The sequence below is a fragment of the Lontra canadensis genome, unplaced genomic scaffold (assembly GCF_010015895.1).
Source record: "Lontra canadensis isolate GAN:19392208 unplaced genomic scaffold, GSC_riverotter_1.0 scaffold110, whole genome shotgun sequence".
Classification (NCBI taxonomy): Eukaryota; Metazoa; Chordata; class Mammalia; order Carnivora; family Mustelidae; genus Lontra; species Lontra canadensis.
In genome coordinates, this window is record NW_022631104.1 from 5,584,876 (window position 1) to 5,601,530 (window position 16,655).

Consider the following 16,655-nt stretch of genomic DNA (forward strand, 5'->3'; position numbering starts at 1 on the left):
TGAGGGGAAACACAGGTCTAATGAGATTGAAGTTATAGGACCTGTTGTGGTCATTGAGAGACTCTAATCTTGGTGGTCTCCATTTTTCAATGAAAAAGAAGACTAAGACATTGACAAATAGTAACAGAAAGAGGTGAGGTAACAGAGAAATTTTAAAAGAATAGTAAATATTTGGAATAATCCCTATGGTGTATAGAAGGAGAACATATTATAGATAAATGGATTGCTGACCTGAGAAGGTTAGTTATAGTCATCCCAGCCCTCTGTCATCATCCTGATTTTACATAGGCCATCATTCCCCAGACTGTTTTTCGAGTTGGCACTTAGGGAATTGAAATACAGCAGAGAAGCTACCTCTCTCCTCAGTGTGGTTAGTTAGAATGTAATGGTCAGAGTTTTAGGCTCTAAGGTCAGGCAGACCTAGTTTCAAAACCTTCTGGGTTTGTACTAAAACCACATACTATATATATATGTCATAGACATCCTTCCTATCTTTCTGAATCCCAAAGTCCACATTGTACAGAATAGATACAGTAAAAGTTATTTTGTAGAATCATTGTGATGGTTGAATGATTATTATCTGGCAAAACTTCCAGTCCAGTACCTGTCACATAACTGGTTCAATAAATTATAGCTATTGCAGTTTTAAATTATTGTTCACATGATATTTTTCTCTATTCTCTTTAAAGGGCATTCTCTTCTCCTCAGTAGAATGTGTAAAATCCACACAGGACCTCATAAAGCTCTATCTGCATGAATCAAATCGGGTTTATCGGGATAAGTTGGTAGAAGAAAAGGACTTTGATCTTTTTGATAAAATCCAGACAGAAGTGGTCAAGAAAATTTTTGATGTGAGTATTGCCCTGCAAAAAAATTTTACATTTGAAAAATAATAATTATGCAGATAATCAAATGATAATATCCAGCTCATAAATTGGGGGCAAAATCAGAGGTTAGATAGAAAAAGAAATCTGTCATTGTTTTGCTGAGGTGAAAAATGCTAGGACAACAAAGGCACAAATAAATCCTAGAATGTCAGTTTTGAAAAGGTCTGTGGGGATCATCTGATCATCCAATTCTTGCATCTTATACTGATTCCTCTCAATAGCATTTCCTGGATTGGTTATCCCAGTGGATGCTCCAATGTCCTTGAAAATGGCCAGTATCGTCTTTGCCAAGGGAGCCATTTTGGAGCCGCTGATGACCAGAAATTTGGAACAATTTTGAAATTTGGAACCTTTATGACAACTTTAAAGGCTGGAATGTTTTTCTAATAATGATCTAAAATTTATTTCCCTGTCCACTAATTTTAGGTCTGCATGAAAAACTTTCAAATATTTTAAGATCATTTGTCTTGTCCTTCCTGGGTCTTCCCTCCCCCAGACCAAATAGCCTGTGTTCTCTTAAGCCACTTCTGACATGGCTTCTGACATGGAGAAATTTGCCATCATCTTGATTAATTTTCCATGAGGTCCCCCTCCAAAATCATGGTGTCTGACTTTCATCACACAACCCAACTGGGGCTGACCTAGAGCAAGATCATCATTCCCTCTGATTAACTATAATTTTGTTACTGTTTCCCAAAATTGCTCTCCTAACTAGTTGTACTACAGTATACTCTTTGGAAAGAAGATATCCATGACAAATTGAGAAATACTTCATATTCTATCCCTCTCTTAGAAATTCACAATGCTTTCAGTACATTAAAGCCCTAAAATTCTTGAATAATCCTGATTCATTTATCATTTCCCAAATGTATGAGACCCTGAAACTCTTTTCCCTTCATAAAACCTATTAATAATTTGCAGAATGAATACTCCATAGACTTTGTCTTGGGAAGCACACATTAACACAGCCCAAGATCATATTACACTTCTAGTGTCAAAATTATCCCACAACTCACCCTGAGCTTTCTAAATGTTGACCACATCTCCATATTTTCCACACATAGTGCTTGTCCTCTCTTGAACTTAGAAATAATCAAAACTTGTATTTAAATGTACCATGTTGTCCCAAAGCTCACCTGGTTAAGTCTAGCACCAGATTTTTCCCTGATACCATCCTGGGTCTACCTCTGAAGATACAGTCCATCCCAACCTACATGATAGGACATCATTTTTTCTTAAAGATTTATTTATTTCAGGGAGAGAAAGAGTGTGTGCACACAAGCAGGAGCAGTGGAGGGAGAGAGAGAGAGAGAATCCCAAGCAGACTCTGCACTGAGCACAGAGCCCTATGTGGGGCTCGATCTCACGACCTTGAGATCATGACCTGAACCTAAACCAAGAGCCAGATGCCCAACCAGCTGTTCCACCCAGCCGCCCCTTAGACAGCATTGTGAAGTAACTTCTCTCTGTTGGCTCCTTACTAGTACGAACACCCTGAAATTCCCCCACTTATAATTTTCCTATGCCCCAATATTCAGTACTCTCACATCTTAGATGCCCCTCTGAGCATCGTAGGATTTGCCAAATCGTGTATTCATTGTTAGCTCTGCAAACGAGCCTTGACTATCGTCTTCCGTTGGTCTGAGCTGGCCCTTTCAAGTATCAACACTCAGCCTTTGAAACAGAAGTTCCTATGTGGGTCTGTATCCTAAGAACGCATTCTTTTGATCATAGACCCGGATATAATTAATACTGCCATTGGCCTTCCCCACTAACATTTGAAATACCAGCTGGAGGTACCTTTGGCTGCATCAAATCTTGACAACGATATTAAAGAAAAGTTGCCAAGTTTCCACTAAGGAAGTGATACAGTCCTGTTTCTACCAATAAAATCTTAAGGTTCTCTGAGAAGTGGCCCTTGTGGGACATGGTGTCACTATTAAGAAGTCTGAATCACCAGGAAGGTTGATTTTCTCTCTCCCTCCTGAATAGCCTGGCTCTGATCATAACATCAGAAACCCATTGTTTTGTTCATCAAAGGGTCTTTGTAGACCAGCCTTTGCAGAACTGTACTTCGGTCATTCCTCTGCTACATCATTCATGTAGATTGACTTCCGGCAGAACCAATTCCTGGTATATTAGCCCGTTTTCAAACTGGGTAAATGGGTTCCCATGTCACTTCCCCACGTGCCTTCTGCAGCAAGCAAGAATGGCTCTCTTGCCTTGCATTAAATCCTACCTAGGTGTCTGGACATCTACGGTTCCTATGTAGCAAAGCCACAATAGTTGGAAGGCTTTCCATAGCCCTGACATCACCTTCAAAGTATAATAACTCTTTCATATTTAACTCTTCCCATTTCCTTCTTATAAACCAGGCAGGAGTCCTGGCTTCCCTGTAGATGAGACTCTCATCCTCACTCCCCACCCCCCCCCCCAATTAGATGTGACGAATTTTATCCCTTGAGCTTACAAAGCTAACCCTACAGCAGTGACTCATTCCCCGGGGTAATATCCCTGCCGGTGAAGAACATGCAGCTTCCCTTTTTTCCCAGGTGCCTCTTCCAGTCAGAACTTTGGAAGAAAAGAGTGGCAGGTGGGGAGATTTGCTTGTACTCATATAAATTCCTACTTAAGGACTAGAAAGCATGTTCTTTCTTAGACTTACTTCCCCTACCACCTTTCTTCCTTTTGAAGGCTCTACGATTTGAGTTTTGATAAGTAAGTATTTCCTCTCTAAATTAAGAAAATGATTAGCTGCCTCTCTGATACTTACAGGGTACCTTGGTAGTAAAGAGACACAAACCTGCTATCTTTTAAATTAATTGAGTCATAGTAGGTTTTTATTAAATATGGTAAGGTCTTCCATGTGGGTAAGAATTAACACGCCGTCAGCTCATATCTTTATGAAAATTTCCTGCGTTGGGGGCTTTACTGTGAACATTTCCAGATTATCAGGATCCTTGTAGAGAAATAGGTCACCTAAGGATGGCTAATGGTGCATATTTGTAGAAACCTAGTTCTCTGGGCTGAGCCTGTGAAGTTGGGGCTGGCAGCCTCCAGTGTGCTGTCTCACAGGAAAGAGGAAAGAAGGTTTTATGATGCTGCCATGGACTGGGAAGCAAGACCTGTTGGGAACAGATGTGGGGGAGATAAGCACAGCGGGGCATGGACCCCTTCACCCAGCAGTGGTGAAAGATTGCTTAAGGAAATCTAATCACGTGTCCCCACCCACTCCTCTGCCCAGACATGGGCTCTTACTGGGCCTATGGGAAGGGTACCTCCCACCTTCCATATCCTGTCCTCAGCCCACTGGGAGTAATAAATACCACCCATGACTTCATGGAGCTGGTAAATGAATGTTAAACATCTCTTTTATAAGAGTTGCTCAGGAGAAAGGAAGTAGGGGAAGCAGCACAGATACTTAATTTGCAGCAAGTGTCCAGAGAGAAAAAGCAAATGAGGGGTCTTCACTCTATGGAACCAGAATTGAGTCAGTAAAGGAGGTCCTTATGCCTGTGTCTCACCACCAGGATGTCGATGAGACTGTGGAACAGACCCGAGGCCTGAACATCTATTGCCATTTTGCCAATGGTATCGGTGAGTCCAAGTACATGCCTGTACAATCATGGGAACTTCTGACCCAGACTCTGGCAGAAGCCCTGGAGAACCACAATGAAGTCAACACAGTGATGGACCTGGTTCTCTTTGAGGATGCCATGCGCCATGTGTAAGTGTGCTTCTGTTCCTGCCTTTCCTCGGTTGTCTCTTCTTCCCAACATCAGACGTCCCATTTGGGCGTTTGAGGACACCTTGATCAAACCAGGAAAGCAGCCATGCTTCTGCCATGGGGGTCAAGATCGCGGCCAGTAGAGCAGCCGTGGTAGCATCTGCCATCGGCCCTAGGGGACGGCAGGGTACTGAACTCACGCAGCACTGGATCTGTTTCCTTGTCTGTCATTTGCAATCCCTAGGCATGTCCACAGTGCCACCAATGGAAGTTTTGAGATGATAAGAGACACCAGAACAGCTCAGGACCCACGTCCCCACACCATACAAGTCTGAGGACCAACTTTAAAATAATGAGATGGAAGATTTTTGTTTAAATGCTCATACACTTCAAAAATACCCTTGTGAATGTTGTTGCTTTAGTGGAATCACTGAGAGTAGTCACCAAGTCTCTCCTCTCCCGCCAAATGCTGTCCCTCTACTTCTCTTTACATTTCCCCAACTGCGTCACATCCCACCTTCCAAAATCTTGCCACCCTGTCCCCTGGTACCTGTGGACCTCAGCAGCAAAACCCACTTCAACTTCTCTGAATGTCCACTCATTGATGATTCTGAGTAAAACCCCACTCACCCCTGGGTTGAGCAGAGCTCTTTTTTCTCCCCATTCCATGTACCCCATACCCTAGAGAGAGCTAAGGGCCCTCCTTCCCCATCTCATTCCAGTGGCCCATTGAAATCATTTCTCCCCAGTTCTTCAAAACCCCAGTTGTTCAAAAGCACATACACCCAGACTTTCATTCTTACTCCTTCGCCTTGTTACAGCCGTCTGCTGACATCCAGTCCCTCCCCAACATTTGCCAAAGACCCGGGTGCTTGGGTCAACTTCCTTCCTCGACCTCATCGTTCTTCATGGCTGGCTGACCTCTGCATAGAACCTGGTCTTTTTGCTCCTTGGCCTCCTTAGCTCCAGTGGTCTTCTCAGCAGTGGTGAAAGATTGCTTAGGGAAATCTAATCACGTGTCCCCACCCACTCCTCTGCCCAGGCATGGGCTCTTGTCTCATCCCCCTCAGCCACTCACCCACATGTTCCCACCCCAGAACTTCTGTCATCAGTGATGAGCCCATCTCCGCAGTCTCCATTTCCAACAGCCCACCCTCCGAACGGGGCCTCCTACCCTTCCACTCACCTGCTTTGGTTTTTGTTCCAGGAAATTCTTTCTTGACCCAGTCGTATTGAGGTATAATTGGCATCTAACATTGCATTAGTTAAAGGTGTACAACATCGTGGTCTGACCTACGTGTGTAACACAAAATGATTACCACAATAAGATTCACAGTCATTCACAAGTTGCAGTTTGGTTTCCTTGTGATGAGGACTTTTAAGATCTGTTCTCTCGGCAGCTTGCAAATACACGATATGTCATTGTTAACTCTGCTCATCGTGTTACACTTCACCTCCCCAGAACTCATTTATCTTAGACCTGGGATTTGTTAACCTTTTGACCACCTTCCCCTAATTTCTCACCCCCATCTACCCCACCTCTGGCAACCACAGATCTGATCTCTTCTGTTTCTATGTGTTTGTTTGTTGTGTGGCTTTGTGGTTTTTTGTTTTCTTTTTTCTTTTGGATTATACCTATAAGTTAGGTCATACAGTATTTTTCTTTCTCTGTCTCACTTCTCTCACTGCAGGGTCCTTCCATGTTGTCCCAAATAAAAATATCCCTATTGTTCTTCAACTTCGTCAAGACTTCACGTCATGGAGCCAACCACTTTCTCAGACTCCTTTCCCCTTCTGGCTACCATGTCTTTACCGTCCTCAGCCACCATGAGCACCATCATCCTGGTGCTAGCCCCCTCACTTCCCTGCCATTGTGTCCATGTGACAAAACCCCATTCTAGTTAAACCCCACTGTCTTATTCCGCACCTGCCTCCAAGCATCTGAAGATTGTTGCAAAAAACCACCTCCCTTTGAGCTTGGTGTGTTTCAGATTTTCAGCCATACATTTCACATGGGCCCTTGCCCTTGCTGGAAACCCACCTTCACTACCTCCACTAGCCTGGGCAGTTTGCTCTCTTGGTCTACCTGTGGTGATTGCATCCCACATTTTTCTCCTCTTCTCAAGCTTCTAGCATCCCTCCCCTCTCTCTGTTCCTAGTTAATGAGCACATTTCTTCCTTTACTGATGTCATGAAAGCAACCAGAAGAGAATTCTGTCATTTCCCCCACATCAAATCTAACAGCCCACCTGCATCCCACCCACAAATTGTGCCTTCTCTGATATTTTAGTAAATGAACCATCCCTGTTCCTACCTAAGGCCAATCCCTCCGTGCACATCCTGGATCCTACCTTTTAGCACCTTCTAAGTGACTTGATGTCTTCATGAAATTAAATTATTCCTTTTCTCTCCCGCCTCCCTTCTGCCCCCTCCTCCTCCCTTGCCCCATCTTGTGCCATCATCATTAATTCAGTAATTGTTGGATCATATGCACCTACTTATAAACATGTCACATTATCATTATCAACAATAATAAACTATTCCTTCACTCTTATATCTCCTTTCATCCCCTACGCCTTTTTCTTTTCTTTCTTTTTTTTTTTTTTTTTTTTTTTTTTTTTGCTCCTGTTCACAACAAAACTCATCAAAATGGTTATCTATACTTTCTCACTTCTCATTCTCTTTTGGATCCTTTTCTTAGCAATGGAACAAAGAAGCTCTTATCCAGTCACCACAGAGCCCCCTCTTTCTAAAGTCAGTTGTCGCTGCTGGGACCTCAGCTTACATAACTTGACTTCCCTGCTGCATTTGTCATGATTAATCTGTTTGTTTACATCCATCCATCTGCCCATCACCCACCCATCCATCCACCCATCCATCCACCCACCCATCCACCTACCCATCTACCCATCCATCCATCCATCCATTCCATCCACCCATCTACCCACCCATCCATCCATCCATCCGTCTACCTATCTACCCATCCATCTACCCACCCACTGACCCATCCACCCACTGATCCATCCATCCATCCATCCATCCATCCACCTATCCATCCACCCATCTATCTATCTATCCATCCACCCATCCATCCATCCATCCATCCACCCACCCTCCCACCCATCTACCCATCTATCTATCCACCCATCCATCCACCCAACACATATCTTTGGATTAGGCATACTATGAGTGCAAGGATCTTTTTTGTATTCACCACCAGATCTCTAATACCTAGGACAGTGTCTGGAACATAGCAGGTACTCAACAAACATTCTTAGCATCTCATTTAGGGTAAAAGATGGAGAGGAAAAACAGAAGGAAGGAGGATACAGAGTGCTGGTGGAGGGTGGGGAGGGTGTTGACTGCAATTGTAAATAGGGAGGTCAGGAAGACCTCTCTGAAAAGGGAGCACTTGATGTGATATATAGCAGCTACCCTGAACATGGAACTCACCGCAGGCCTGGTGCATAGAGCTTTGCTTACATCACTTCGTTTGTCACAAAAACCCTGAAGGAAGTAAGGTCTGATCTTATCCCTGTATATTACACACAAGAAGGCTACAATCCAGAGATGTGGGAGAAGCCACCTACCACCACACACCCCAGAAACAGAGAGGCCAAGGCTTACACTGGCACACTGTCTCCAGTGGATTTGCTCTCCATCATCACACTCTGGTGCTTCCTCATCTGTGTTTCTGTCTCTCCTGATCCAGTGTGAGCTCCTTGTGCATAGACTCGGTCTTGCTCACAGCTGAATCCCCAAAACCTTGGATGCTGTCTGGTGCGTAGTCGATGGCCAGGACCAGGGTTTTGGGACATCCATTCATAAACCTTGGGAAAGTTCAGCGAGCATTTTCCTCTCCTCTTGAACAACTATCGGAGCCTGTGTCACAGTCTTGGAATTGAGACGAATCTCTGTCCTTTCAGGGTAAATTTAATTTGGGAGAAGAGCAAGTGATTTGGTCAATGTGGTGCCCAACATGGGTGATCAAACTGACTCATAATGTTCTTAAGAAGAAATAAGGCTGGGAAAACTAACTTTTATCCTGACGCTCCTTAACAGGCTGTGAGGATGGTTTCCAGAAGATGGTTTCCAGTTAGCAATGGCAAAATAACTGGAATAATGAACTACCTCAAGGGAGGCAGTTCTCAAGATTAAAATATATTTGGATGTATAATTTCATGTCCATTTGTTTAAAAATATCAATGTCCCATGACCTGGTCTTCACCCTGCCCTCCCATCCCTGGGGCTCCTCGGCCCTCTGTTGCCTCTACTGGCCACAGAGAGCAGAAGCAACCCCTTGTGCCAGAAAATGGACCGCAGCCAACAGTGAGAGACACAGATAACCCAAGAGTGACAGAAGACTCATGGCCTCACGTCACTCCACGTGGTGCCCAAGGCAGAGGGGTTCGGGCTTTCTCCAGGAAGGTCCTGACTTCTGAGACCCAAGGTGGGAGCAGGGCAAGGCAGAGCAGGAAAAAGCCTCCAGCGCTCCCCAGGAACCCACAGGGCTGGTGGAGGGGCCAGGGCAAGGGCATCTGGTCATAGGTGCAATGAGGCTTATTCTCATTTTGATGTGATCATCTGGCTTTTTGTTCTCACGACTTGAGCTCTTATCAGTCTCTCAGTCTGATTCCTTGATGCCTTTCCCAAGCTCTACTGCTAATTCTTCCTGCTGCTTTTATGCTGAACCTGACCACAGAGCACCATGCCATGAGTTACGGGTGCAGGTTCTAGAGCCAGAGCCACAGCCACATCCAAATCCTGGTTTTGCCACTCATTGGCTGCGGTGTTCAGCAGAGGACACTGAACTTCCCTGAGCCTCAGTTTCCTCCTCTGGGAAGTGAGGGTAGTGAGAATGTCCACGTCGTTGGGTTATTGCTGCATGCGGCCAGTGCTTTGTGCTTAACAAACAGTCCGTAGATGCTAGGCTTTTTCTTTGTTGTGTCCTTAATGGCACCATGGTGCTCTCCGCTGACTTTCTTCACTGTCTCAGCAGATTCTGGGTCTGCATGTCCTTAAAGCCTCACACCATGTCTTTTCCACTGCTTTTGGCATAATCTTTATCTCTTTCTGGGTTTATTGGCTCCCACAGAGGTTGTTCTGCCTCTTTTCCTTTCTCTTAGCATCACTTAATGAAAACGATGGACTTCTCTTGTGCCCCTTCCTTTCTGTATCCTATCTATTCTCTAGGGCGTGTGTGCATGCATGTATGCGTGGGCATGTGTGCTGTCTGTGCACATGCATGTGAGTGCGCATGTGAGTGCAGACATGTGTGCATGTGTGTGCGTGCATATGTGTGTGTGCATGCATATGTGGGTGTGTGCATGTATTGTGTGCATGTGTGCTGCCTGTGCACATGCATGTACGTGCGCATGTGTGTGCATGTATGCATGCATGTGTGTGCATGTGTGTGTGCACGCGTGTGTGTGTGTGTGCGTGTGTAGCCTTAGTAAGCCCACTCCCTCCAGCTGTGCCATGGAACATCTTCAGCTTTTGTTTTTAATCTCACAGAAATTCAGTAACGGGCTTAACTTAGACTGCGCTGGTTTTCTCGCCCAGGAGCCCCTTCAGAATATTGATCTTCCTTTTTTTTAAATGTTGTAATTTGAATGCAGAGTCCTTTGCCCTCGTCAGAGGTTGTTAATGGATCCCCAGCTGGAGTCTAACGCTGACAGTTGCAGACTGAACCATTCTTCTCTGGAAACTTCGGGACTAACGATTCATTTCCCATCAGATGGTGAATAGCAGAGACCATGCTAAGCTGAATTCAGGCATTCCAGAATAGTGGGGGTTGGGGCGGCCCAGAGAGCCCAAGGGGACTTCTCCAAAGAGAGGGCCTGGATGTCTTAGCAGCTCAGTTTCTTTTATCCTTGGAGTTAGGCACCCTCTAATGCAAACCCAAAGCAGATGAGTCCTTGCCCCTCACATGATGTGTGATTGCGTGTGTCCCCCAGACGTGATGATGACTGTAAGGCCTGTGTTGTGTTTCAGTTTAACCAAAATTCATCGAACACCTTCACATGTGTGGGGACTGTAGAGAAAACAAGCTGAGTGTGCACATCTTTTGATGCCTCAAAACTGGGATTTAATAAGGGGCCCAGAGAATTGTAAATCTATCTGATACAAGAAAGAGAGAAAGAGTAGAAATACCACAAATAATGATAAAGGGGAAAAGCAAAATCATAAAAGAACTAAGTGTAGGTCAATAAATAAGTCTTAAATACTAGGGGGAATTAATTTTCACCACAAAAAGTTAGTGACTTACAATTTCTGGGTTTTAAATCCAGAAAGCTAAAATTTTCTGCATATCCTAAAGCACAGTAAAATGAAAAGGTAAAAAGTGACAAATGGGCAGTATGGTTCAGAACATACCTAAAGGGGCCTTACAGATCTGGAACTCTTCAGTTAAGAAGTGGGCAGTTAGGGCACCTGGCTGGCTCAGTAAGAGAATCATGCAATTCTTGATCTCAGGGTTGTGAGTTCAAGCCCACATGGAATGTAGAGATTACTTTAATAAATAAAACTTTAAAAAAAGAAGAGGACCATGGACCTAAAAAAGGAAGCTCACAAAACAAAATGTAATAATTAATAAGAAAAATATTTAATTCCCTAGATATCAAAGGAATAAAATTTAAATCATAGTGTCAACCATTCAATTGGCAAAGATTTGAAGCCATATACATAAGACCCATATCAACAAGAGTGGGGGCCAGACTCTTCCCACCTGCTGGTAGGTGGGCCTTGTTGGCTTACCTGCCTTCTGCTGGGGTTTCCCTCTCAGTAGCAAACACACGGGAGAGGAGGCAATGAGGACCCACAAACATCTAGTTTATTGACGCTGATTATGACCCAGTCATCAGTATATGCCAGAAATGTGCAGTAGCAAGAAAACTCAAGCCACAGAAGGCCCACAGGAGCCCAGTAACCTCATCCATGCTCCCGTTTCGTTGATAGGTCAAGTCCCATTCATCAAAGCTCTCCCACCCCTCCATTTCCAGCCCTTCCTCCAAATTGGGCTTAGCTGCGCTTAAATGGTTCCACTCCTGATGACCCTTACATAATGTGAATATGGTATCTGTCATTGTGATACGATTAGTGTAAGATAGGGACACAGGACTGTAGCCTACACTGTTTAATTTCAGATGTACACTCTGTTTGGTCAGATTCCCCCTGAGTTCTTGTTCTCCATGCTCGGTCAAGTCCAAGGTCACCAGCAGCTGTCGTCTCATCCTCCTTTTATCCATTTCCCAAGTTTTCTAACATGACGCATGTTAATGAAACTCACATAATCTAACATATTCTCACCCTTCAAAAATAACATTGACCTTTTGAAATCAGTTCTACCCAAGAAGATGACAAATTGGTGCCACCGTTCTGGGAAGCAGCTTTTCGGGATGTATCAAAAGCCATAAAAGTTGTCTTACTGTTTGACTTGATGATTTGTCTTTTACGGAATCTATCCTGTGGACATGATGAGAGATAGAAATGAAAAATACTTATGTAACAGTATTTATGACTGGAAAACGTTGGAAACAATGTAATTATCCCATAGTAGGCTGTTGCAGACCAGGAATTTATTCTGTGGCTCACCGTTAAAAGCATGGCTTAGCGGTTACTCGGTGATGTAGAAAATTATTCACACACTATGGATAAATGGAAACGTAGCCTCAAAACACTGTTTAGTATACAATGTGAACCTGATTTTGAAAATAAGATAGAAACATAATGGGTTTCAGATGCAGTAAGTGTATGTACCCACAAGTACATACCTACAAACACACAGATTCTAGAAAAACGTCCAGAAGGGTATGTAGTTAATGTCAGTGGTGTCTATTGCTATTTAGTGTAGAATTGTAATTTTTCTGTATTTTAGGCATTTTGTACAATGAATAGCTATTGGTTTTAAGGTGAGGAAAGAAAGGGAATAGGAGTTTTTTAAATAAAGAACGTAGGTACCTTATGTAACATTTATACATAGCACTAAGGGGAAGGAAGGACGTGGAGGAGGGTCACAGACAGGTGGATGGAAAGGCAGCATTTGAGGAAGGGTTAGTGAGTCAGGAGGAAGAGGGTCCTCTGCGGGATGTAGTCTAAGCCCAGGACTTGGGAACCTTTCATCACTGCTGGGAGGGAATATGAGACAGGTGAGTAGAGCTTAAAGGGGAAGAATCCAGAAGCCAAGCAAGTGGGCGCCCTATAGGCTGACACCAAGAATCCACATTCATTACAAAGCCATCAATGTCCAGGGCTCCCTGTTGTTCTGCTGACTTTAATTTCACTTCTTCTCTCTCTAGTGGAACAGACAGTTCTGTTCCTGCTTGTACTTTAGCCTCCCCCTGGGATTTTTTTTTTCCCTACTCTTCTCTTTTTCCTGCCCCTCCTCTTGCCTAAAAGCACAAGTAGGTGAGGCCGAGTGCTGTGGGAGGAGTGGCAGACTGGGGCTCAGCTGGATAGGGAGGGGTGGGGAGGGGAGGGGAATCTGGGTCCCCTCCAGTCCTTTCCGGCTGCCACAAGCTTGTTCTCCACTGCCACTGGTTCACCAGAGGCTTTGGCTTAAAGCAGAAAGCAGGAGTGACTTCTATCCACTTGGGCAAGAAAGCAAGGCCCGGTTTGGGGACAATGTAACTTACATTTCCAGCACTGCTCCCTCGGACCGTGGGACGGGCTCCACACAGAGGAGAGTCTGATCCAGGCCACATGCCTCTGCTCTTTCCCCACAGCTGCCACATCAACCGCATCCTGGAGTGCCCCCGGGGAAATGCGCTGCTGGTGGGCGTGGGTGGGAGCGGCAAGCAGAGTCTGACGAGGCTTGCGGCGTTCATCAGCTCCATGGAGGTATTCCAGATCACGCTGCGGAGAGAGTACCAGATCCCGGACTTCAAGGTAAGATCCAGCCCCCACCCACCCACACCCCCGCAACACCCACAGCTCTCTGTCATCCCTCCTTAGCTCTGCACTCACCTTGCTCAGAACCTCCCCGTCAGCAATGGGCCATTCCCTTCCTCGATTCTGGGCCGGTGACCCTCATTAGACTCACTGGACTCAGGTCTGCCTTTGTAAAACCTCAACTGCTTCGGCTCCCTCGGGGTAACCTTGGCTCTCACCGGATCAGGGGCACCTCTGTGTCAAAGTGAGCACACAGCCCTCTAGCAGCTCTGGTGGACTTGGAAGGAGTTCTGTCAGTCTTCCCAAGTCCTATAAGAAATTCGCATTTTTGAAAGACTGTTCCAGTGCATACCAGGTACTAGGAACTTCGGGGACGTTTCATGGTCCCAGTCAAGCCCTTAGCAACCATGCTGCATGATCTAGAACATGGGGGAAAGCATTTATACAACTGAAAGAGGTCACTTTGCCCTTCCCTGTTGTGCCTGGTTACAACAGAGGCAGGGTCGGGAGCCCTGACGTCATTTCTACCAGGATGCCACCCTTGCTGTCCCTGCGCAAATCCCAGCCATCCTGGGGCCAGACCTACCCACCTGCCTTCCTAACCTCTCAGCCAATGGTGCTCATCACTGCTCCGAAACCACAGCTCAGCTTCTCCACAGCTAGCTGGATCTAAGGTCAGACACCAGGTCCACATTAGACCAATCTCCAGTGGTTCCAAAAAAGAGGAAACAAGTCAGTGCATAGAAGTAAGCATTTACAGAATGACCTAAGATGGCGGTTCTCAGCCTTGGCTATAGACTGGAATCCCCCTGAAACACCGCTGATGCCTGCATCCCACCCTCCAGAAAGTTTGGCTTAACTAGTCTGCGGAGTGGCCTGGGCATCAAGACTTTTCAGGCAGTTCTGATGAGAGTCAGGAAATGTTATCTGAACTAATTCTGTAAGTACCTAAGGTTGAGAATGGTTGATACTAAAGGAAGTTCACTAACTTTAAAGGGGAATGATTATGGGACATGAAAGAAGCTTTGACATAAGGAAATGCAGGAGGCTCTTAGAAAATGGGCTTTGAGTGGTGCGAGCAAGAAGACCAAGATCAGGGACTGACAGCTGAGCTCTGTGAGCGGGATACAGAGCTTGAACCAAGATGGACTACACTGGGAAAATGCGGGGCTTGGCATCCTAGCCCAAGACTTCATCCACCTGCAGTTCTGAATGGATATAATTTCCTACCAGATGATTTTGTGTGTGTGTGTGTGTGTGTGTGTGTGTGTGTGTGTGTGTGTATGCAAGTGTGCTCCCTGGGATATTTTATTCCAACACGGAGCTTTTGCTAGAACAAGTCATGAGAACACAAAACACTGCTAGCGTAAGATACATTCATTACGGGGGTTGGTGGCCGGTACATGACTCTTCTGTCAAGACCAAGAGCAATTGCTTGCCTTCGGGTCAGGTCATTCACTTGTATGATGATATAAGTAACACAGGTGAGCAGGGACTATCTCTGTCCCTTTGGAAAGCTGTGCTGTTACCCCTCGGCACAAAGGAAGAGCTCCAGAAGCAAATACAGGAGCCACAGTGATTGCATGAATTAAAGATTGTCACTGTTCAAGTTTACTCGTCCACCTCTACTGGGATTGAGGCCTGGGAATGAGGCCTATTTCCCACTGCTATTTCACTTTCTTTCCCATTAAAGTAGATAAGGAAATGGTCCCATTCCTAAAGAGCTGATTGGGGATCTTTCAATAAGGCCATCTTCCCAAAGATCTCTAATGTTGATCGTTTCTGCAGATGGACCTGGCTGGCTTGTGCCTGAAAGCCGGGGTGAAGAATCTCAGTGTGGTGTTTCTCATGACCGACGCCCAAGTGGCTGATGAGAAGTTCCTGGTGCTCATCAATGACCTCTTGGCATCTGGTAAGAAACTCTGCTCGTGAATGTAAATTCCCTCTGGAATCAGTCATCCCAAGGTGCTCCCAGGTCCAGAGAGCTAGGTCATAGAAATGAGGGAGAAAACTGAGAGAGTAGAGGACTGGTTCAGTAAGATACTTCTAGGGTTAGCGCCGTGCCTCATCCTGGCTCCTTTCATTGGAAAACAGACCGTAATCTTGGGGCTCTCTGGCTGGAAATAGATCTGGGTTTTGGAAGAAGAGCATGTCTAGGGTCCGGTGATCTGCCGAGCCCAGAGAGAAGGGGCTCTTCCCTCCCCATATCCAAGACAGAAACCAGAATGTTCGCAGTATTTCAGGTAGATTAGACATTGGCAAGGAGAGACACAGAGAAGTTGCACACATGAAACTTAAACAGCAGGGCAAGATTAGGCTGCTCATTTAAGGAAGGGTTCAGAACCTGGTGCAAGCAAAGGAGAAGCAACAAGAAATGCAGAATCTCTCTCACATGGTTTTCCTTGGCTTCCAAAATACTTGACCGAGGATGTCAACCGTCCTGTGACACTGTGCAAGACAGGACTTTGTCAGAAAGTTCAGTTATGATACATTACTATTCTTATTTATTTAGGAATTCAGAAATTATGTCAGCCATTCTGGGTAAAAAAAATTCTACGTGCACGCATGCACACATACACACACACATATGTACACACATAATCCAAGATATATGTGCACATATATGCCCAAGAATACAAGACAGTAGAGTACTCAGATTATGCATTCACAGCAATGGGAAGCATATATTTTTGCATCTATATTAATTAAACATAGAATATGCTTTCCTGGCTCTTAAACCAAATTCAGCATCTGCAAAACTACCTCTTCACCTGGATTAAGAAAGCAGTCAGTGCCCAGATGTTCCAGAACAAACTTCCTGCCTCCAGTTTTTTGGCATTTCAGAAAGCCCTGGTATCCGCCACCCACCCCCATTCTAAATACCATCTTAACATCCTACCACCTTCTTCAACAGCATTTTACCTATGACGTTGTCTCACCTTTTAGTGTTTTACTGAATAATGAGAGTGGGGCCAGTGGCGCTCCAGCCCTGTACCCTAGTCTAATTTCTTAAAATTCAAAAAAGGTAAAAATGTGCTTCCAAAAACTTCCAACTTTGGAAACACCAGGAATGTTGCCAGACTCACTCTATATTTCAGTTGGTGCCGATCCAGCCAGGTCACCTTCTCCTAAAATAGTGTCCGAGACACAGA

General features: G+C 45.0%; 1 protein-coding gene across 1 annotated transcript in view; it reads left to right on the forward strand.

Annotated features, from left to right (window-relative positions):
* The window catches only part of DNAH9 (dynein axonemal heavy chain 9), a 313,067-nt gene that overhangs the window by 174,502 nt on the left and 121,910 nt on the right, over nucleotides 1–16,655 (forward strand). Inside the window, exons 42-45 of the mRNA XM_032840101.1 lie at nucleotides 690–851; nucleotides 4,418–4,614; nucleotides 13,338–13,500; nucleotides 15,292–15,415. Coding sequence (XP_032695992.1) covers nucleotides 690–851; nucleotides 4,418–4,614; nucleotides 13,338–13,500; nucleotides 15,292–15,415 — 646 coding nt within the window. The remainder of the gene's footprint in view (nucleotides 1–689; nucleotides 852–4,417; nucleotides 4,615–13,337; nucleotides 13,501–15,291; nucleotides 15,416–16,655) is intronic.